This window comes from Macadamia integrifolia, chromosome 7 (assembly GCF_013358625.1).
Source record: "Macadamia integrifolia cultivar HAES 741 chromosome 7, SCU_Mint_v3, whole genome shotgun sequence".
NCBI classification, from domain to species: domain Eukaryota; kingdom Viridiplantae; phylum Streptophyta; class Magnoliopsida; order Proteales; family Proteaceae; genus Macadamia; species Macadamia integrifolia.
The window spans coordinates 30952525-30976479 of NC_056563.1; the positions used below are offsets into that span (position 1 = coordinate 30952525).

The 23955-nt window shown below is 38.4% G+C and overlaps 4 protein-coding genes and 1 pseudogene across 4 annotated transcripts in view; all 5 read right to left on the bottom strand.

Moving 5' to 3' along the window:
* Positions 1 to 329, bottom strand: part of LOC122084906 (glutathione S-transferase U22-like) — a 5306-nt gene extending 4977 nt beyond the window's left edge. The window contains exon 1 of the mRNA XM_042653327.1: positions 15 to 329. Coding sequence (XP_042509261.1) covers positions 15 to 329 — 315 coding nt within the window. The remainder of the gene's footprint in view (positions 1 to 14) is intronic.
* A 5490-nt stretch (positions 330 to 5819) lies between these two features.
* LOC122083164 (probable glutathione S-transferase) lies at positions 5820 to 6944 on the bottom strand. Its single transcript, XM_042650875.1, has 2 exons — positions 6559 to 6944; positions 5820 to 6288 (listed from the first exon to the last, which is right to left on the bottom strand). The coding sequence occupies exons 1-2, from the start codon at positions 6871 to 6873 to the stop codon at positions 5950 to 5952; spliced, it is 654 nt and encodes a 217-aa protein (XP_042506809.1). The 5' UTR covers positions 6874 to 6944; the 3' UTR covers positions 5820 to 5949.
* Positions 6945 to 11383: 4439 nt separating this feature from the next.
* Positions 11384 to 12301, bottom strand: LOC122083165 (annotated as a pseudogene).
* A 3499-nt stretch (positions 12302 to 15800) lies between these two features.
* LOC122083163 (probable glutathione S-transferase) lies at positions 15801 to 17058 on the bottom strand. The gene is made up of 2 exons (XM_042650874.1): positions 16669 to 17058; positions 15801 to 16398 (listed from the first exon to the last, which is right to left on the bottom strand). The coding sequence occupies exons 1-2, from the start codon at positions 16981 to 16983 to the stop codon at positions 16060 to 16062; spliced, it is 654 nt and encodes a 217-aa protein (XP_042506808.1). The 5' UTR covers positions 16984 to 17058; the 3' UTR covers positions 15801 to 16059.
* A 5404-nt stretch (positions 17059 to 22462) lies between these two features.
* Positions 22463 to 23709, bottom strand: LOC122083088 (probable glutathione S-transferase). The gene is made up of 2 exons (XM_042650764.1): positions 23254 to 23709; positions 22463 to 23037 (listed from the first exon to the last, which is right to left on the bottom strand). Exons 1-2 carry the CDS (start codon positions 23566 to 23568, stop codon positions 22714 to 22716), a joined length of 639 nt encoding a protein of 212 aa, XP_042506698.1. The 5' UTR covers positions 23569 to 23709; the 3' UTR covers positions 22463 to 22713.
* Positions 23710 to 23955: the final 246 nt, after the last annotated feature.

Genomic DNA, 23955 nt, shown 5'->3' on the forward strand with positions numbered 1-23955 from the left:
GAGAGAGCTCTAACCTTCTTGTCGACGAAATCAGCCCAAAACCTGGCTTGAGCTCGGAGGTGAGGATCAGAGGGCAACAAAGGAGAAGTCTCCTTCCAAACCTCATCAATGTATTGAACAATGATGAGTGATTCGCAGATGGATTTCCCGTTATGGATCAAAACAGGGATCTTCTTATGAACAGGGTTCATCTGCAGAAGCAGAGGACTCTTGTCTTGCAAGTTCTCTTCCTTTAGCTCGTAATTGATTCCTTTCTCGGCCAAAGCGGTTCTCACCCGGATCCCAAAAGGGCTGGTCCAGGCATTCAAGAGAGTTACCTCATCAGCCATCTCTTTAACTGTCACGTAAGCTTTACAAGATATAGCAAATCAGAGAATACACAAAGAACTGTGATTTGATCTGAGAAGTGAAGATAGCAGTATTTTTAGGCCCTTCTTCTAAAAGTTCAGGAGGCTTTTTGAAACTTGGGAGAGGGGCAACCAATGTTGTACAAACCGCAATGGCGCTCTCATCACTGACTTCTTATCCCGTTTTGACTTTTGATCCATTTTGGATGGGTTCAGTTACTTTGTCAATCGGACCCAAAGATTTAACAAATCCGAAAGAATTAAAAGCTGAGAATTGGGGCCAACATTAGACAAAGGCCGACCCGGTGTTGGTCTTTGTCGCTGAGGCCTGCAGCCCTCTGGACTTTTATTTCAAGGTTAGAAGTTCAAGGTCAATTCCCGTATGTGAACGAAGATTTTAGGCTTTTTGGGCAAGAAAAGCTGTAGGGCAGCGCAGTCCTTTTTGATCATCTGTAAGATTTTAAATCTTATTAGATTGGACGGTGCTGATTTACCCATTTGCTTATCCAAAAAGGAAAAGAAGAAGAAGATTTTCACATCTTCTATCTCTCTCGTCTCTTCAAACTGATCGCATCCATCCAATACGGCTGATCCGGATCAGTTAATGCATCCACCGATCCCAAGTCATGCATGGTATGATAATGCTATGGACAAAAAATATGTTTGTAAAAGACTAATAGGCTCAAAATAAAAATATGTTTGTAAAAGACTAATAGGCTCAAAGTACACTGAGAAGTCGGTATCTTTTGATTTATTTGATTATGATTAATTCCATACTTTAAATATACCAGGGAACATTTCATATGTTCAGCTCAAACTAAGCACTTTCCAACTAAATGAGAAAACAAAAGACCAATGGTGGCACCAATTTCAAGTAATTTGGTGGATTGACAGAGCCTTAGTTCTTTGAGTCCAATGGTGAAGTTGCTATGGTTTTTTTTTATCAAGGTATCCGAGCCAGTTTATGCACACCTCGACTAATCCCTAGAGAGACTAGTGCAACAATCCACCGCCACGGTATAATTGCTATGTAAGGTTACCCATCTAGGCCAATAACTGACTAACCCACAAACCTAAGGTGAAAACATCCTTCGGAGTGAGGGTGGCAGTGCAATGAACATTGAAGGTCCTCTCGGCCATCCGATGCTCACTACACCACTGCACTCACTGGAGAGGATGTTTTTGCTCGGAAAAGGGGTTTTAACAGCCCAAAATCTAACCTCTGTTGTTGCATCTTCTTCTTCCTTTTTCTGGTCTTCATCCCTGATCTTGGGCTTCTTGAATTTTTCATCTCTCGTCTGCAAGAAATCTGGAATGAACCACGAAAGATTTTTTACTACCTCCAATATGAGTATATTTTCTGAGATTTACCATTGCAGTAGCCCAATGAGGCCTTGGGATTTGGGAGTTGACATTTTCTTTAACCCTCAAATGCTTCAGAAACAAAAGCTTGCTCTTGCAAAACAACTTAGGTACCGTTTGATAAAATTTCTACTGTTTCTGTGTCTAGAAACAACAGAAACGGCTTTTCACGTTTTCGGAAACATAAATGGATTTTTTTGATGTTTGATAAACCTGTTTCTCAAAATTTTTTTTGTAGACATAATGCCGCTAAAATACACAATGGTATCATCAGATGTCCAAAAGGGAGAGAGGGTTTGGTTGCCTCTTTTTAGGTTTGAATAGTTGAGAGATTTATCGAGCACAATAGCCTTTTTTTTCTCTCAAATTCGTTTCTAGAAATGATGAAACAAGTCCGACTTATTTTGTCAAATTCGTTTCTAGAATTGTAAATAGACATAAATTTTGATTTATGTATCTAGAAACGGGTGAAACATAATAACTTTATCAAACGTTTTTTACGTTGTTTTTCCGTTTCTGGGAATAAGAAAATGTAGAAACAAAACGTTGTCAAATAGTACCTTAATCTTCAACCTCATCAAATAGAAGTTTGGTCCAAAACAGAAGGGCCAGTATCTATTTCTATTCATTATTTGATACTTTTAAATTTTGTTTTACTTTCTTTAGGTTTTCTTCTACAAAAATAAAACTGGGAAACACAGGATGAAGCTGAAGCATAAGTATCTCAACATGTACTGTTTTGGTGCATCAACCAAAGATTTCAGCTTGCCTTTGGAATGGATGTCTCATCTATCCACGTGGTAAAAATATTTATAAAACTAGGTTTTGATTTGGATTAGTCCCCCAAGTTGGTTGATGGTAAATGTAGGTCAAGGCAACTGACCCACTCTAAATCTTGTGTCATTTTTTTTTGTTTGTATCATTGTTTTCTTCGACCCTTTTATTAATTGAGTGTTAAATGAAAAAGTACGAAAGATGGAAAACATCGTCAGAATCCAATTCATACCCTCTTGGGTTGTTATATATACGATTAAACTTAAGGCACTGTAATAACTATCAAAGATGGAAGAAAAACAACACCTGACTCGGTCATAGTTCAGTCTTAAGTGTTATTAATGGGTTAACTATCTTTGACTAATCCTTATGGTTCTTCATTGAACTAGTTCTTTTGGTTCAGACCAAGCCCATGCTTGGGTGTCTCTTGATTCACTAAAAAATCGCAGGAATCTTAGGCTACTTGAAGAGTTGTAAATTTGTTTCTTTAAAATCTAGTTAATAGTATTGGATAAGGATTCATTCCTTAGAGCCTGTTAGTGGGCTTTAATTATATTTACAAAAAAAAAGTGGGCTTTAGTTATTGAAGTGAGAGATATTAGAGAATGGGTTACAAGAAATGCAAATTAAAGTATCAAAACCTATGTCTAATGGAGTATTTTTCTTGCCAACGGGGTTGGTTAGCCTAGTGGAAAGAAGTTCTTATCTCATCATTTGGTTATGGGTTTGGGTCAGCATGCCCTACTAATCGTTCGTTGGTCTTACGAAAGCGCTAGTTGCCATATGGGGGTTTCTACCTGGGGCTATGACCGCAGCCATGAAACACCCTCTTTTTGTCAGGGAAAAAAAATTTTTTTCTTTATAATACTTTAGTTTTTTCAGCTTGGGTTTTAATAAAGCTTGCGAGTTGTACCATAAGACTTCTTACTTCCATTTCCTTTCGTATATGTATCCAAGTACTCTTTTTAATGCCAATATGTATGTGGGATTTGATTAGATTTTTTACATTCCAACACATGTTAGTAATCCCAAACTTATCATCATGCACTCAAGGTTGTTTCATCACAAAAAAACATGAGGCGTGGACAAGGATTAAAGTATCGGTATCGATCGCCGTATCGATCGGTCAAAATTAAGATACGTATCAGAGGGCATCGTATCGTATCGGAGATACACTAAGATACGCTAAAGATACGCACATAAATGGATAGGGAACACATTTTTATACACTTTTGCATAAAAAAATAGTTAAAAAAAATCTATATATAACATGTAGAATGCATAAATACTTAAGTAGAGGGTATCGTATTGATAGACAAATATATTGAGTTGAAAACGTTCAAAATGATGAGGTTTGAGTTTCTTACAGTTTTTTCTTTCCTCATTGCCATTGCCACTGTGATGAGTGCCGTGAAGAGTGTCGCGGTGGTTCAAATCCTTGGCTAGGACCTTCTTCTTCGATAGGAGCAACTACGATGATATTCTGCACTTGTCGAATATAGGCACAATATTTACCCCAGTCAAAATATTTATGGTAGTGGGTCTCCCATTCATTGTAGAAAAATTAATTTTTTTTTATAGAAGTTGTAGATTAAATGTTTTTAAAGAACATATAAAAAATCAACTAAGTGTGGACCAATATATTTGAGTAGATCTGAGAAATAAAAAAAAAATTGAAACCCTCACTTTTTTGGGGAAAAAATGTGGGTTTCATTTGAAATCATGTATTTAGTAATTATAAGTTATGAAATTATTTTTAAGAGTTGAATGAACTAAATTTTCTAAAAAAAAAATTTTTTTTTGGTGATTTTTCTTTTTTTTTTTAAATTAATTTCGGAATAAAAAAATTAAAAAAATATATTTTTTTGAGAAAAATCAAAAATTTCCATGGAATTTGTAGAACACTTGTTTTTACATAATATATAAAAAATCTAGAAAACTGTTGGTGAGAGTGTGAAGTGTTTGTTTCAAACAACAAAAAATTCACACTTAAGTAGTCGTATTGTACCGATACAGTACGATACGGCTCGATACTGCACGATACCTTTGATACGTACCGATACGGCACCGATACTCTCGGGAATTTTCAGATTTTCAAAAGTTCGTATCGTAGAGTATCGTACGTATCGATACCGATACGGTACGACAAGATACGATACGTACGATACACAAAAAGAAGCTCAAAATTCCCCGTAACGTATCGGTATGTATCGTGCCGATGCCTACCGATACGGATACGTATCGGCCGATACGGCACGATACGCACATACTTAAAACCATGGGCGTGGACCTAATGGTCAACCCGGTGAATCTTGGGTGAATGTGACATTTGTGGGTAACCTAAGCCACCCCTTTGATTGATTCGAATTAAACATCTAAAATTTTTGCTATAGAAGGTTAGATCAAACATCTAAAAATTCCAAATAGGCATTACATTATGCAACCTCTTGAACAGTAGTGGTTTTTCATCAATCAAGCTCTTGGGTATAAAATTAAAACATAAAATTATCACCGATCAATAGAAAGTACAAATAACAAATTATCAAGCACTAAATTTCTCATTGTACTTCCACCAAAAAAAAAAAAAAGCTATCATTCTACCCTATCGAAAAAGAAAAATACAATCTGTCTCCTTTATTCCAGCAAAACATTCAGAGGAAAAACAAAGGGATAGGCCCTTCATACAATATGCTCTACGTAGGGGTGTCAATTCCTAAACCGAACCGGTAAAACCGGTCGGACCGAACCGATAACAACCCGGATTGAACCGAACCGAAGCCTTATTGGTTCGGTTCGGTTTCAAGTATTGTAACCCCAAAACCAAACCGAACCGCACCGAAAACCGGATGAACCCGAAACCAAACCGAAACCGACTCAAAACCCGGACCGAAACCGAAACCAACCGGTAAGAAACCGAAACACTCCAAAATTCATTAAAAAAATTAAAATTTGAATAGTTTTGCATACATTTGTATGGAAAATCGAATTCAAGCTAGACCAAAAATCAAAACCAACCCGGTTACAAATCGATTTAAGAAATCGAAGTTCAACAATTCATCATTTGGTTGTTTCCTAATGGCTCCATACCGGTTTAAAAAACCGATCCAAACCGAAATGAACCTAATAAATCCAAACCGGTATCAACCCGAACCCAAACCGCACCGAAACCGACACCGGACCGAGACCGATAAATCCTTATTGGGTCGGTTTCGGTCACTTCCAAACTCACACCGAAACCGGTGAAACCGGACCGAAACCACACCGACCCGGACCGTTGACACCCCTAGCTCTACGGCATACGAGACTATAATTTAATTTTGTACCCATTCTTCTATCTTTTGCTTTACTCAATCCCCTGTTTCTTCCTCAAGCACTAATTCCAAAAGAAAACTAGGCCCTTCATACTGCTATGCTCCATGGCATATGAGACAATTTATTGCTTTTACCCATTCTTCTAACTTTTGCTCTACTCAAGCCCAAGTTTCTTCTTCCTCTGCTCCCAGAAGTGGTAGACCTTTTCTGGGTCAGCAACGGACTCGGACACACTCTCCTTTTGCAAGCACCTTTTAGCCCAAGCTATAAGCTTTGGACACTCAGATTCTATGCTGATGTTCCCAAATGTCTCAAAGTTATAAAAAAGACTGTAGAAGGGGATGAAGCTCAAGTCCACATAGCCAAACTTCTCTCCCTCAAAGTAAGGTTTTTCTCCAAGCTCTCCTTCCAACAATTTCAAGCACTCTATCAACTCCTTTCCTGCCTCTTTCTCATCTTTTGTCAATAATATCTTCCTCACACAGTCTAATACCTACAAAACCAAGTTTTAAAATTAGATGGCTTTGTTAGTCATTCTCATTCAAAAAAGCAAAGGCATCAAACTTAACATGAAATGAAGCTACAGAGAAATCAACTTGGTTGCAAAAATAAAAAGGGCATCAGTAACTTTATTTCACTCTCCCAAGGCCCAGTTTGTATAGAGAGCTTTAGATTGGGGTGAGTATGAACTATGAGGGAAAGTGGTGAGAATGAGATGGAATTTCTCAGAGAGAGAGAGAGAAAGAGAGTATAGAACTCTAACCTTGTTGTCCAAGAAATCAGCCCAAAACCTGCCTTGAGCTCGGAGGTGAGGATCAGAGGGCAATAAAGGAGAAGTCTCCTTCCAAACCTCATCAATGTATTGAACAATGACGAGGGATTCGCAGATGGGTTTCCCGTTATGGATCAAAACGGGGATCTTCTTATGAACAGGGTTCATCTTCAGAAGCAGAGGACTCTTGTCTTGCAAGTTCTCTTCCTTGTGCTCGTACTTGATTCCTTTCTCGGCCAAGGCGATTCTCACCCGGATCCCAAAAGGGCTGGGCCAGGCATTCAAGAGAGTTACCTCATCCGCCATCTCTTAACTATCACGTTCGCCTTACAAGATTTAGCAAATCAGAGAATACAAAGAGAACTGTGATTTGAGCTGAGAAGTGAGAATAGCAGTATTTATAGGCCCTTCTGTTAACGTTTAAAAAGCCTTTTTTATTAGTAAATAGTTTAAAAAGCTCGTTGAAACTTGGGTGGGGGGGGGCAACCACCTCGTTGTACAGACCGTCATGGTGCTCTCATCAGTGACCTCACTCTAGTTCATATCCGGTTTTTATTTTTGATCCATTTTGGATGGGTTCGGTTACTTTGTCAATCGGATCCAAACATTTAACAAATCCGAAAGGCAAGAATTAAAAGCAGAGAACCGGGTCCAACATTAGATAAAGACCGACCCGGTGTTGTTCTTCGTCGCCTGCGGCCTTTCTGGACTTTTTTTTTTTTTTGGGTTGAATGCCCTTCTGAACTTCTATTGCAAGGTTGGAAGTTCAAGGTCAACTCTTGCATGTGAAGAAAGATTCGAAGCTTTTTGGGCAAGAAAATGCTGCTGGGGTAGTGCAGTCTTTTTGCCTCCTTAAGACATGGGTAACTGGGTTTTTTTTTTTTTCTTTTTTGATCATTCGCAAGATTTTAAACTTGTTGGATATTGATGGGTTCTGATTTACCAATTTGCTTATGCAAAAGAAAGAACAGGAACTTCACATCTCTTCTCATCTATCTCATCTCTTCAAACAGTCCGTATTGCATCCATCGAATATGGCCAATCCAGATCGATACTGGCATCCATCGATTCCAGATCATACATAGTATAGTAATGCTACGGACAGAGAGAAAGCATGAAGTGGTTGGAAAATTTTCTGAGTGAAAAATTGAAAACTTACATGAAAACAAACAGAGTACATAATTAGGACCAAATTTGAAGCCCATGAAACAATCTTCTTTCATTTACATTGGGCTGGATTCCTCAATCCAATGGGGCAGTTATTATGTAACGTATCCGCCTAGGCCAATACAAGACTGACTCAGTAACCCTAAGCCCAATGCAAACCTAAAAGCGTACATGGCGGTATAGTTGTACGCCAAATTTGATGGATTTGGTTCTACATGATTTCCCACAGAGCATGAGCCGAATTAGGACCAAATTTGAAGGCTATGAAACAATCTCCTTTCATTTATATTGGGCTGGATTAGGCCTAGTTATGAACCGTATGAGACAACACCTGCTGCACATCGAGTTAGCGAGTGAGTCAGTACGAAGTTATTTTTCTCATTGTGCAAAGAAAATTAAGAATTTCATAACATTAATCTAAAAATTACTTATAATTGAAGGGAAAAAAAAGGAGAGAGAGAGAGAGAGGAATTGGAGAGCTAGCTAAGATTCGATAACAATAATGGTAGTGCATTAACCAAAGATTTCAGCTTACCTTCTGTTGGAATAGACATCTCATCTATCACGTGGCAAAAATAATTGAAAAACTAAGTTTTGACTTTGGTGAGTCTCCAAGTTGGTTAATGGTAGACATAAGGTCAAATGAATCGAGCCACTCTAAATCTTATGCCATTGTTTTCTTCAAAGATCTCTCTCTCTCTCTCTCTCTCTCTCTCTCTCTCTCTAAAGGCTTTTAAATTGGAACGAGAACAAAAAATTGAAACTGGATCAAATAATTCGAATCAAACCAAATATATTTGGTCCGAATTCAGTTACAGAATAGATGTTTTAAATTCAATTCAGTTTAGTTTAGGTTCTATTTAAGGAGACATCTATTCAAACCTAATTAGAAACCAAATAGGATACTATTATATAATACTAACAACTGGGATATGAGAAATTAGTATTTATGGTTTTATAATATTAATATCTAATACTAGTAGTTTAGATATGGTGCTTTAGTAGATATGATTATATAATTCTAATATTATAGCATTACATTTTACTTTTAGAGAAAAAGAATCACATTTAAATGCAAGAAATCTAAATCGAACCAAGCAGGTTGAGTCAGAGTATATAGTTTCAAAATTGAATTGTTTTCAGATCGGTTTTTGTTCACATTTTTTGATGAGATGAACTTGATCGATAAGTTGCAAGGGTGCAATCAGACTGAGTTGGGTTTTTAAAACACAAACCCGCCCTAGGCCCTTTTGCTAAACGCAGGCCCAAACCAGCCTTAAGTTGGGCTGAGACATCACAACCTAGGCCCAGTCCTATCGGACTAAACTCAACACAGCCCAACCCTAAATTGGATGGGTTGGTCTCAATAAACCTTATGGCTCTTACTTTTGTTATTTCAGTGCTAGGCAAGGCCAATCTATTCCTGTTTTTACGATGGAATGTTAGAGCAGAGCAAAGCAATTCTGTGCATGAGGTTCTTGCTACTGCAAGGTTTGGGAGGGGCAAGTGTATACGCAGACTTACTCTTGCTTCGCAAAAAAGGCTATTTCCAAGTTTTGAACCTGTAACCAACAGATTGTAGTAGTACAACTTAACCGTTGTCCCACAGGCTTGAACCAAAACCTGGCCCTACCCTTGCCCAACCATATCTTGGGCCTGAAAATGTCAATCATGTCCCAGGCTCAGGATGGGTTTGGCCAGGCTTGGGCCCACACCAGCACACCACAGAAAAAAATAAAAATAAAATAAAGTGATTAAATCTTGTGTATATATATATATATATATATCTATACCCTCACTATAACTTCAAACTTTTAATGGGGAGGATGTAAGATTTTCCAATTAAGTGGGCTAGCATAGTCAAATATTTGTTTACAAAACCGGTTTAGTGGTGTTAACTACAGATGGAGTAAGCAAAAAGAACCCAATATAATTGGTAAGTGATCTCTATGGAGATATTGAATTCTATTAGCACATCTTAATGGTATGAAATATTTATTACTATGTGTGGACCTAAGGTATTGTTTCCTTAATGGGGAAGAAACCCTAATTTTATTGCAGAGTTGGTCCCTACCCTCACCCCTAGATATAGTTATCACTGACCTATTAAGTGATGCTAACGATCAAAAGCAAAAGGAAAAGAAGGTAGACCAGACCAACATTGATCGTGTTGTACGAGGAGCATACAAGAAGACATTGAGGAGTTCTTATTCTTCAGCCATGGATTCAGGTATGCCTAAAACGTGTTTTTTGTAGTGTTTGTCGTGCATGCTTATCGATCTTCCTGAATCGTTCTGTATTTATTTTCTATCAAAGAAAACAAGAAGACACGGAGCTAAAAAGGGAGGAAGCAAAGTAGACAGTAGTGGTGACGTTGGTTGTAGTAACTGCAGTGGTTGCGGTTGGAGTTGAGGTTAGGTGTTGTGGAGAGGAGGAAGCATCCATGGATGGTGGTGATGGGGCCTGATAAGGGTTCACTGAAGAATGCTTTAACGTTTCTAAAAAAAATGCCATTAATGCGGAATTTTTTCATAACTGTAACAATTACAAGCAAAGAGAGATGTTATGCATAACAAGGTCAATTAGGGTGTTAGGCTTTAGGGGTGCAGTTGATATTTTTAAAACATTAGGATGTTTGTCATATAAAGTTCAAAAATAGGGTTGGTACAAGCTATTTTTCTTATATATATATATATATATATAAAAAGGTTGAACTAGATCGGGCTCAACCCAAGACTTGAGCCCAAGCCTGACCTAGTCCTAGAAATGTCAATCCTGTCCCAACCCAGGCCCATTCAAGCTCATGATGGGCTCGGCCTATGCCCCCACCCACCCCCTCCCCTCCCAAAAAAAAAAAAAAAAAAAAAAAATTATCCCTAATCTATGCTTCTTAAAGTTCTCAATGGGGATTGGTTTCTAATAAGAGCATATGAACCATACTTTTCAGTAGTTGTTTTTACACTTGTTCCTTCCATGGTAAGTACGCGTATAGACACTTTGGGCCACTCACGCAGGGTGTTTAGTGCTTTTCATTGCTTTTAGTGAAAGTTTAATGGTTCTCATTCAACCCCAGTGTGACCCGATCCATGCGGTTGTGAGGTCAGTATGGATCTGCGGGACTAGTGAGGCCGAAGGCCTGGATACCCATCATTAAAAAAAAAAAAAAAAGTTAAAGGAAAAAAGGGAACGATTATGGACACAATGGTTTTTAAGTTCTTGTGGTCTCTTGATTGATCTAGTGTTGAAATCCTTAGGAGAATATGCATTTAGGGATTATTAGGTTACATTAAGCCCTCCTTTTCATTGATTCGAATGTGTAGTTAGTGGTCCATGAGGTTGGATCAAACTTCTGAAAATTCCAAATATGTAATAGTATCACATATCAATCAACTAGAAAGTACAAATGACAAATTATCAAGCACTAATTCCAAAAGAAAAATAGGCCCTTCATACTGCTATGCTCCATGGCATATGAGACAATTTATTGCTTTTACCCATTCTTCTAACTTTTGCTCACTCAAGGCCAAGTTTCTTGGATCAAAATCCTCTGTTTTTCTCATTTTCCTTGTTTTGCTACCTGCAGAACACGACACGTGGACAACAGAGGATCCAACGGTCAAGGTTGGGTGAGGATTATTACATCCGGTGCATTGATCTTAAATTTGTCCACGTTCGGTTCTGCTGGTAGCAAAACAAGGAAAAATAGGGATGAGAAAAACAGAAGATTATTTTCCAAGTTTCTTCCTCCTCTGCTCAAAGAAGTAGTAGACCTTTTCTGGGTCAGCAACGGACTCGGACACACTCTCCTTTTGCAAGCACCTTTTAGCCCAAGTAATAAGCTTTGGACACTCAGCTTCTACGTTGAAGTTCTCATATTTCTCCAAGCCATAAAAAATACTATAGAAGGGGATGAAGCTCAAGTCCAGATAGCCAAACTTCTCTCCCCCGAAGTAAGGTTTCTCTCCAAGCTCTCCTTCCAACAATTTCAAGTACTCCACGAACTCCTTTCCTGCCTCTTTCTTATCTTTTGCGAACAATATCCTCCCCACAGAGTCAAATACCTACAAGACCAAGTTCTAAAATTAGATGGCTTTGTCAATCATTTTTATTTAAAAAAACAGAGGCATCAAACTTAACATGAAATGAAACTACAAAGAAATCAACTTGGTTGCAATGAGATAGAAGTTCTCAGAGAGAGAGAGAGAGAGTATAGAACTCTAACCTTGTTGTCCAAGAAATCAGCCCAAAACCTGGCTGGAGCTCGGAGTTAAGGATCAGAGGGCAACAAAGGAGAAGTCTCCGTCCAAACCTCATCAATGTATTGAACAATGCGGAGGGATTCACAGATGGGTTTCCCATTATGGATCAAAACGGGGATCTTCTTATGAACAGGGTTCATCTTCAGAAGCAGAGGACTCTTGTCTTGCAAGTTCTCTTCTTTTAGCTCGTAATTGATTCCTTTCTCGGCCAAAGCGATTCTCACCCGGATCCCAAAAGGGCTGGTCCAGGCATTCAAGAGAGTTACCTCATCAGCCATCTCTTTAACTATCACGTAAGCTTTACAAGATATAGCAAATCAGAGAATACTCAAAGAACTGTGATTTGATCTGAGAAGTGAAGATAGCAGTATTTTTAAGCCCTTCTTCTAAAAGTTCAGGAGGCTTTTTGAAACTTGGGTGAGGGGCAACCAATGTTGTACAAACCGCAATGGTGCTCTCATCACTGACTTCTTATCCGGTTTTGACTTTTGATCCATTTTGGATGGGTTCGGTTACTTTGTCAATCGGACCCAAAGATTTAACAAATCCGAAAGAATTAAAAGCTGAGAATTCGGGCCAACATTGGACAAAGGCCGACCCGGTGTTGGTCTTTGTCGCTGAGGCCTGCAGCCCTCTGGACTTTTATTTCAAGGTTAGAAGTTCAAGGTCAACTCCCGTATGTGAACGAAGATTTTAGGCTTTTTGGGCAAGAAAAGCTGTAGGGCAGCGCAGTCCTTTTTGATCATCTGTAAGATTTTAAATCTTGTTAGATTGGACGGTGCTGATTTACCCATTTGCTTATCCAAAAAGGAAAAGAAGAAGAAGATTTTCACATCTTCTATCTCTCTCGTCTCTTCAAACTGATCGCATCCATCCAATACGGCTGATCCGGATCAGTTAATGCATCCACCGATCCCAAGTCATGCATGGTATGATAATGCTATGGACAAAAAATATGTTTGTAAAAGACTAATAGGCTCAAAGTACACTGAGAAGTCGGTATCTTTTGATTTATTTGACTATGATTAATTCCATACTTTAAATATACCAGGGAACATTTCATATGCTCAGCTCAAACTAAGCACTTTCCAACTAAATGAGAAAACAAAAGACCAATGGTGGCACCAATTTCAAGTAATTTGGTGGATTGACAGAGCCTTAGTTCTTTGAGTCCAATGGTGTAGTTGCTATGGTTTTTTTTTTTTTATCAAGGTATCCGAGCCAGTTTATGCACACCTCGACTAATCCCTAGAGAGACTAGTGCAACAATCCACCGCCACGTTATAGATCCTATGTAACATTACCCGTCTAGGCCAATAACTGACTAACCCACAAACCTAAGGTGAAAACATCCTTCGGAGTGAGGGCGGCAGTGCAATGAACATCGAAGGTCCTCTCGGCCATCCGATGCTCACTGCACCACTGCACTCACTGGAGAGGATGTTTTTGCTTGGAAAAGGGGTTTTAACAACCCAAAATCTAACCTCTGTTGTTGCATCTTCTTCTTCCTTTTTCTGGTCTTCATCCCTGATCTTGGGCCTCTTGAATTTTTCATCTCTCGTCTGCAAGAAATTTGGAATGAACCACGAAAGATTTTTTACTACCTCCAATATGAGTATATTTTCTGAGATTTACCATTGCAGCAGCCCAATGAGGCCTTGGGATTTGGGAGTTGACATTTTCTTTAAGCCTCAAATGCTTCAGAAACAAAAGCTTGCTCTTGCAAAACAACTTAGGCACCGTTTGATAATATTTCTACTGTTTCTGTGTCTAGAAACAGCAGAAACGACTTTTCACGTTTTCGGAAACATAAACGGATTTTTTTGATGTTTGATAAACCTGTTTTTCAAAATTTTTTTTGTAGACATAATGCGGCTAAAATACCCAATGGTATCATCAGATGCCCAAAAGGGAGAGAGGGTTTGGTTGCCTCTTTTTAGGTTTAAATAGTTGAGAGATTTATCGGGCACAACAGCCTTTTTTTCTCTCAAATTCATTTCTAGAAATGATGAAACAAGTTCGACTTATTTGGTCAAATTCATTTCTAGAATTGTAAATATACATAAATTTTGATTTATGTATCTAGAAACGAGTGAAACAAAATAACTTTATCAAACGCTTTTTACATTGTTTTTCTGTTTCTGAGAATAAGAAAACGTAGAAACAAAACGTTGTCAAATGGTACCTTAATCTTCAACCTTATCAAATAGAAGTCTGGTCCAAAACAGAAGGGCCAATATCTATTTCTATTCATTATTTGATACTTTTAAATTTTGTTTTACTTTCTGTAGGTTTTCTTCTACAAAAATAAAACTGGGAAACACAGGATGAAGCTGAAGCATGAGTATCTCAACATGTACTGTTTTGGTGCATCAACCAAAGATTTCAGCTTGCCTTTGGAATGGATGTCTCATCTATCCACGTGGTAAAAATATTTAGAAAATTAGGTTTTGATTTGGATTAGTCCCCCAAGTTGGTTGATGGTAAATGTAGGTCAAGGCAACTGACCCACTCTAAATCTTGTGTCATTTTTTTTGTTTGTATCATTGTTTTTTTCGACCCTTTTATTAATTGAGTGTTAAATGAAAAAGTACGAAAGATGGAAAACATCGTCAGAATCCAATTCATACCCTTTTGGGTTGTTATATATACGATCAAACTTAAGGCACTCTAATAACTATCAAAGATGGAAGAAAAACAACACCTGACTCAGTCATAGCTCAGTCTTAAGTGTTATTAATGGGTTAACTATCTTTGACTAATCCTTATGGTTCTTCATTGAACTAGTTCTTTTGGTTCAGACCAAGCCCATGCTTGGGTGTCTCTTGATTCACTAAAAAATCGCAGGAATCTTAAGCTACTTGAAGAGTCGTAAATTTGTTTCTTTAAAATCTAGTTAATAGTATTGGATTAGGATTCATTCCTTAGAGCCTGTTAGTGGGCTTTAATTATATTTACAAAAAAAAGTGGGCTTTAGTTATTGAAGTGAGAGATATTAGAGAATAGGTTACGAGAAATGCAAATTAAAGTTCCAAAACCTATGTCTAATGGAGTCTTTTTCTTGCCAACGGGGTTGGTTAGCCTAGTGGAAAGAAGTTCTTATCTCATCATTTGGTTATGGGTTTGGGTCAGCATGCCCTACTAATCGTTCATTGGTCTTACAAAAGCGCTAGTTGCCATATGGGGGTTTCTACCTAGGGCTATGACCGCAGCCATGGAACACCCTCTTTTTGTCAGGAAAAAAAAAAACTTTTTCTTTATGATACTTTAGTTTTTTCAGCTTGGGTTTTAATAAAGCTTTCGAGTTGTACCATAAGACTTCTTACTTCCATTTCCTTTCGTATATGTATCCAAATACTCTTTTTAATGCCAATATGTATGTGGGATTTGATTAGATTTTTTACATTCCAACACATGTTAGTAATCCCAAACTTATCATCATGCACTCAAGGTTGTTTCATCACAAAAAAACATGAGGCGTGGACCTAATGGTCCGCCCGGTGAATCTTGGGTGAATGTGACATTTGTGGGTAACCTAAGCCACCCCTTTGATTGATTCGAATTAAACATCTAAAATTTTTGCTATAGAAGGTTAGATCAAACATCTAAAAATTCCAAATAGGCATTACATTATGCAACCTCTTGAACAGTAGTGGTTTTTCATCAATCAAGCTCTTGGGTATAAAATTAAAACATAAAATTATCACCGATCAATAGAAAGGACAAATAACAAATTATCAAGCACTAAATTTCTCATTGTAATTCCACCAAAAAAAAAAAAAAAGCTATCATTCTACCCTATCGAAAAAGAAAAATACAATCTGTCTCCTTTATTCCAGCAAAACATTCAGAGGAAAAACAAAGGGATAGGCCCTTCATACAATATGCTTTACGGCATATGAGACTATAATTTAATTTTGTACCCATTCTTCTATCTTTTGCTTTACTCAATCCCCTGTTTCTTCCTCAAGCACTAATTCCAAAAGAAAACTAGGCCCTTCATACTGCTATGCTCCATGGCATATGAGACAATTTATTGCTTTTACCCATTCTTCTAACTTTTGCTCTACTCAAGCCCAAGTTTCTTCTTCCTCTGCTCCCAGAAGTGGTAGACCTTTTCTGGGTCAGCAACGGACTCGGACACACTCTCCTTTTGCAAGCACCTTTTAGCCCAAGCTATAAGCTTTGGACACTCAGATTCTATGCTGATGTTCCCAAATGTCTCAAAGCTATAAAAAAGACTGTAGAAGGGGATGAAGCTCAAGTCCACATAGCCAAACTTCTCTCCCCCAAAGTAAGGTTTTTCTCCAAGCTCTCCTTCCAACAATTTCAAGCACTCTATCAACTCCTTTCCTGCCTCTTTCTCATCTTTTGTCAATAATATCTTCCTCACACAGTCTAATACCTACAAAACCAAGTTTTAAAATTAGATGGCTTTGTTAGTCATTCTCATTCAAAAAAGCAAAGGCATCAAACTTAACATGAAATGAAGCTACAGAGAAATCAACTTGGTTGCAAAAATAAAAAGGGCATCAGTAACTTTATTTCACTCTCCCAAGGCCCAGTTTGTATAGAGAGCTTTAGATTGGGGTGGGTATGAACTATGAGGGAAAGTGGTGAGAATGAGATGGAATTTCTCAGAGAGAGAGAGAGAAAGAGAGTATAGAACTCTAACCTTGTTGTCCAAGAAATCAGCCCAAAACCTGCCTTGAGCTCGGAGGTGAGGATCAGAGGGCAATAAAGGAGAAGTCTCCTTCCAAACCTCATCAATGTATTGAACAATGACGAGGGATTCGCAGATGGGTTTCCCGTTATGGATCAAAACGGGAATCTTCTTATGAACAGGGTTCATCTTCAGAAGCAGAGGACTCTTGTCTTGCAAGTTCTCTTCCTTGTGCTCGTACTTGATTCCTTTCTCGGCCAAGGCGATTCTCACCCGGATCCCAAAAGGGCTGGGCCAGGTATTCAAGAGAGTTACCTCATCCGCCATCTCTTAACTATCACGTTCGCCTTACAAGATTTAGCAAATCAGAGAATACAAAGAGAACTGTGATTTGAGCTGAGAAGTGAGAATAGCAGTATTTATAGCCCTTCTCTTAACGTTTTAAAAGCCTTTTTTATTGGTAAATAGTTTAAAAAGCTTTTTGAAACTTGGGTGGGGGGCAACCACCTCGTTGTACGTCATGGTGCTCTCATCAGTGACCTCACCCTAGTTCATATCCGGTTTTTATTTTTGATCCATTTTGGATGGGTTCGGTTACTTTGTCAATCGGATCCAAACATTTAACAAATCCGAAAGGCAAGAATTAAAAGCTGAGAACCGGGTCCAACATTAGATAAAGACCGACCCGGTGTTGTTCTTCGTCGCCTGCGGCCTTTCTGGACTTTTTTTTTTTTTTGGGTTGAATGCCCTTCTGAACTTCTATTGCAAGGTTGGAAGTTCAAGGTCAACTCTTGCACGTGAAGAAAGATTCTAAGCTTTTTGGGCAAGAAAATGCTGCTGGGTTAGTGCAGTCTTTTTGCCTCCTTAAGACATGGGTAACTGGGTAATTTTCTTTTTCTTTTTTGATTATCCGCAAGATTTTAAACTTGTTGGATATTGATGGGTTCTGATTTACCAATTTGCTTATGCAAAAGAAAGAACAGGAACTTCACATCTCTTCTCATCTATCTCATCTCTTCAAACAGTCCGTATTGCATCCATCGAATATGGCCAATCCAGATCGATACTGGCATCCATCGATTCCAGATCATACATAGTATAGTAATGCTATGGACAGAGAGAAAGCATGAAGTGGTTGGAAAATTTTCTGAGTGAAAAATTGAAAACTTACATGAAAACAAACAGAGTACATTATTAGGACCAAATTTGAAGCCCATGAAACAATCTTCTTTCATTTACATTGGGCTGGATTCCTCAATCCAATGGGGCAGTTATTATGTAACGTATCCGCCTAGGCCAATACCAGACTGACTCACTAACCCTAAGCCCAATGCAAACCTAAAAGCGTACATGGCGGTATAGTTGTACGCCAAATTTGATGGATTTGGTTCTACATGATTTCCCACAAAGCATGGGCCGAATTAGGACCAAATTTGAAGCCCATGAAACAATCTCCTTTCATTTATATTGGGCTGGATTAGGCCTAGTTATGAACCGTATGAGACAACACCTGCTGCACATCGAGTTAGCGAGTGAGTCAGTACGAAGTTATTTTTCTCATTGTGCAAAGAAAACTAAGAATTTCATAACATTAATCTAAAAATTACTTATAATTGAAGGGAAAAAAAAGGAGAGAGAGAGTGAAGGGAAAAAAGAGAGAGAGAGAGAGAGAGAGAGAGGGGAATTGGAGAGCTAGCTAAGATTCTATAAAAATAATGGTGGTGCATTAACCAAAGATTTCAGCTTACCTTCGGTCGGAATAGACATCTCATCTATCACGTGGCAAAAATAATTGAAAAACTAAGTTTTGACTTTGGTGAGTATCCAAGTTGGTTGATGGTAGACATAAGGTCAAATGAATCGAGCCACTCTAAATCTTATGCCATTGTTTTCTTCAAAGATCTCTCTCTCTCTCTCTCTCTCTCTCTCTCTCTCTCTCTAAAGGCTTTTAAATTGGAACGAGAACAAAAAATTGAAACTGGATCAAATAATTCGAATCAAACCAAATATATTTGGTCCGAATTCAGTTACAGAATAGATGTTTTAAATTCAATTCAGTTTAGTTTAGGTTCTATTTAAGGAGACATCTATTCAAACCTAATTAGAAACCAAATAGGATACTATTATATAATACTAACAACTGGGATATGAGAAATTAGTATTTATGGTTTTATAATATTAATATCTAATACTAGTAGTTTAGATATGGTGCTTTAGTAGATATGATTATATAATTCTAATATTATAGCATTACATTTTACTTTTAGAGAAAAAGAATCACATTTAAATGCAAGAAATCTAAATCGAACCAAGCAGGTTGAGTCAGAGTATATAGTTTCAAAATTGAATTGTTTTCAGATCGGTTTTTGTTCACTTTTTTTGATGAGATGAACTTGATCGATAAGTTGCAAGGGTGCAATCAGACTGAGTTGGGTTTTTAAAACACAAACCCGCCCTAGGCCCTTTTGCTAAACGCAGGCCCAAACCAGCCTTAAGTTGGGCTGAGACATCACAACCTAGGCCCAGTCCTATCGGACTAAACTCAACACAGCCCAACCCTAAATTGGATGGGTTGGTCTCAATAAACCTTATGGCTCTTACTTTTGTTATTTCAGTGCTAGGCAAGGCCAATCTATTCCTGTTTTTACGATGGAATGTTAGAGCAGAGCAAAGCAATTCTATGCAGGAGGTTCTTGCTACTGCAAGGTTTGGGAGGGGCAAGTGTATACGCAGACTTACTCTTGCTTCGCAAAAAAGGCTATTTCCAAGTTTTGAACCTGTAACCAACAGATTGTAGTAGTACAACTTAACCGTTGTCCCACAGGCTTGAACCAAAACCTGGCCCTACCCTTGCCCAACCATATCTTGGGCCTGAAAATGTCAATCATGTCCCAGGCTCAGGATGGGTTTGGCCAGGCTTGGGCCCACACCAGCACACCGCAGAAAAAAATAAAAATAAAATAAAGTGATTAAATCTTGTGTATATATATATATATATATCTGTACCCTCACTATAACTTCAAACTTTAAATGGGGAGGATGTAAGATTTTCCAATTAAGTGGGCTAGCATAGTCAAATATTTGTTTACAACACCGGTTTAATGGTGTTGACTACAGATGGAGTAAGCAGAAAGAACCCAATATAATTGGTAAGTGATCTCTATGGAGATATTGAATTCTATTAGCACATCTTAATGGTATGAAATATTTATTACTATGTGTGGACCTAAGGTATTGTTTCCTTAATGGGGAAGAAACCCTAATTTTATTGCAGAGTTGGTCCCTACCCTCACCCCTATATATAGTTATCATTGACCTATTAAGTGATGCTAACGATCAAAAGCAAAAGGAAAAGAAGGTAGACCAGACCAACATTGATCGTGTTGTACGAGGAGCATACAAGAAGACATTGAGGAGTTCTTATTCTTCAGCCATGGATTCAGGTATGCCTAAAACGTGTTTTTTGTAGTGTTTGTCGTGCATGCTTATCGATCTTCCTGAATCGTTCTGTATTTATTTTCTATCAAAGGAAACAAGAAGACACGGAGCTAAAAAGGGAGGAAGCAAAGTAGACAGTAGTGGTGACGTTGGTTGTAGTAACTACAGTGGTTGCGGTTGGAGTTGAGGTTAGGTGTTGTGGAGAGGAGGAAGCATCCATGGATGGTGGTGATGGGGCCTGATAAGGGTTCACTGAAGAATGCTTTAACGTTTCTAAAAAAAAATGCCATTAATGCGGAATTTTCTCATAACTGTAACAATTACAAGCAAAGAGAGGTGTTATGCATAACAAGGTCAATTAGGGTGTTAGGCTTTAGGGGTGCAGTTGATATTTTTAAAACATTAGGATGTTTGTCATATAAAGTTCAAAAATAGGGTTGGTACAAGCTATTTTCCTTATATATATATATATATATATATATAAAGGTTGAACTAGATCGGGCTCAACCCAAGACTTGAGCCCAAGCCTGACCTAGTCCTAGAAATGTCAATCCTGTCCCAGCCCAGGCCCATTCAAGCTCATGATGGGCTCGGCCTATGCCCCCACCCACCCCCTCCCCTCCCAAAAAAAAAAAAAAAAAAAAAAATTATCCCTAATCTATGCTTCTTAAAGTTCTCAATGGGGATTGGTTTCTAATAAGAGCATATGAACCATACTTTTCAGTAGTTGTTTTTACACTTGTTCCTTCCATGGTAAGTACGCGTATAGACACTTTGGGCCACTCACGCAGGGTGTTTAGTGCTTTTCATTGCTTTTAGTGAAAGTTTAATGGTTCTCATTCAACCCCAGTGTGACCCGATCCATGCGATTGTGAGGTCAGTATGGATCTGCGGGACTAGTGAGGCCGAAGGCCTGAATACCCATCATTAAAAAAAAAAAAAAAAGAAAAAAGGGAACGATTATGGACACAATGGTTTTTAAGTTCTTGTGGTCTCTTGATTGATCTAGTGTTGAAATCCTTAGGAGAATATGCATTTAGGGATTATTAAGTTACATTAAGCCCTCCTTTTCATTGATTCGAATGTGTAGTCAGTGGTCCATGAGGTTGGATCAAACTTCTGAAAATTCCAAATATGTAATAGTATCACATATCAATCAACTAGAAAGTACAAATGACAAATTATCAAGCACTAATTCCAAAAGAAAAATAGGCCCTTCATACTGCTATGCTCCATGGCATATGAGACAATTTATTGCTTTTACCCATTCTTCTAACTTTTGCTCACTCAAGGCCAAGTTTCTTGGATCAAAATCCTCTGTTTTTCTCATCCTTGTTTTTCCTTGTTTTGCTATCTGCAGAACACGACACGTGGACAACAGAGGATCCAACGGTCAAGGTTGGGTGAGGATTATTACATCCGGTGCATTGATCTTAAATTTGTCCACGTGTCGTGTTCTGCTGGTAGCAAAACAAGGAAAAATAGGGATGAGAAAAACAGAAGATTATTTTCCAAGTTTCTTCCTCCTCTGCTCAAAGAAGTAGTAGACCTTTTCTAGGTCAGCAACGGACTCGGACACACTCTCCTTTTGCAAGCACCTTTTAGCCCAAGTAATAAGCTTTGGACACTCAGCTTCTACGTTGAAGTTCTCATATTTCTCCAAGCCATAAAAAATACTATAGAAGGGGATGAAGCTCAAGTCCAGATAGCCAAACTTCTCTCCCCCGAAGTAAGGTTTCTCTCCAAGCTCTCCTTCCAACAATTTCAAGTACTCCACGAACTCCTTTCCTGCCTCTTTCTTATCTTTTGCGAACAATATCCTCCCCGCAGAGTCAAATACCTACAAGACCAAGTTCTAAAATTAGATGGCTTTGTCAATCATTTTTATTTAAAAAAACTGAGGCATCAAAATTAACATGAAATGAAACTACAAAGAAATCAACTTGGTTGCAATGAGATAGAAGTTCTCAAAGAGAGAGAGAGAGAGAGAGAGAGAGAGAGAGTATAGAACTCTAACCTTGTTGTCCAAGAAATCAGCCCAAAACCTGGCTGGAGCTCGGAGTTAAGGATCAGAGGGCAACAAAGGAGAAGTCTCCGTCCAAACCTCATCAATGTATTGAACAATGCGGAGGGATTCACAGATGGGTTTCTCATAACTTAATGGAGCCCTGTGTTTCTGATTAAAGAATGATTGCAATCTTTGAATCAGATTCGTTTTTATCTTGATTCGGTTCTATATATGCTAATTTTCAAAATAGGGTTCTCTGTGAGGCATTCTAAAATTACATTTCTGTGAAATATATGCTTAGGATTCCTTTTCATTGATTCGAATGCGTAGTTAATGGTATATGAGGTTGGATCAAACTTCTGAAAATTCCAAATATGTAATAGTGTCATTTATCAATCAGCTAGGAAGTACAAAAATCACAAATTATCGACCAATAATTCCAGAAAGGAAAAAAAAATAATAAAAAATAAAAAAATAAAACATACAAAATGTCTCTTTTATTCCAGCAAAACAATTGGGGGAAAAAACAAAGGAAGAGGCTTTTCATACGCTATGCTTCATGGCTTAAGAAACAATTTATAGATTTTACCCATTCTTCTCTATCTTTTGCTCTACTCAATCCCAAGTTTCTTCCTCCTCTGCTCAATAAAGTCACCGACTTTTTCTAGGTCAGCAAAGGACTTGGACACGCTCTCCTTCTGCAAACACCTTTTAGCCCAAGTAATAAGCTTTGGACACTCAGCTTCTAGGCTGAAGTTCCCAAATTTCTGTAAGTAGAAGGGGATGAAGCTCAAGTCCACGTAGCCAAAATTTTCTCCCCCGAAGTAAGGTTTCTCTCCAAGCTCTCCTTCCAACAATTTCAAGCACTCTATGTACTCCTTTCCTGCCTCTTTGTCATCCTTTGTGAACAATATCCTTTTCACACAGTCAAATACCTACAAGACCAAGTTATACAATTAGATGGCTTTGTCAATCATTCTCATTCAAAAAGACAAAGGCATCAAACTTAACATGAAATGCAACTACAGAGAAATCAACTTGGTTGCAAAAATGAAAAGGGCATCAGTCACTTTATTTCACTCTCCCAAGTTTGTAAAGAGACCTTTAGAGAGAGGGGGGGGGGGTTTGAGAGAGAGAGAGAGAGCTCTAACCTTCTTGTCGACGAAATCAGCCCAAAACCTGGCTTGAGCTCGGAGGTGAGGATCAGAGGGCAACAAAGGAGAAGTCTCCTTCCAAACCTCATCAATGTACTGAACAATGATGAGTGATTCGCAGATGGATTTCCCGTTATGGATCAAAACAGGGATCTTCTTATGAACAGGGTTCATCTGCGGAAGCAGAGGACTCTTGTCTTGCAAGTTCTCTTCCTTTAGCTCGTAATTGATTCCTTTCTCGGCCAAAGCGATTCTCACCCGGATCCCAAAAGGGCTGGTCCAGGCATTCAAGAGAGTTATCTCATCAGCCATCTCTTTAACTATCACGTAAGCTTTACAAGATATAGCAAATCAGAGAATACACAAAGAACTGTGATTTGATCTGAGAAGTGAAGATAGCAGTATTTTTAGGCCCTTCTTCTAAAAGTTCAGGAGGCTTTTTGAAACTTGGGAGAGGGGCAACCAATGTTGTACAAACCGCAATGGTGCTCTCATCACTGACTCACTTATCCGGTTTTGACTTTTGATCCATTTTGGATGGGTTCAGTTACTTTGTCAATCGGACCCAAAGATTTAACAAATCCGAAAGAATTAAAAGCTGAGAATTCGGGCCAACATTAGACAAAGGCCGACCCGGTGTTGGTCCTTGTCGCTGAGGCCTGCAGCCCTCTGGACTTTTATTTCAAGGTTAGAAGTTCA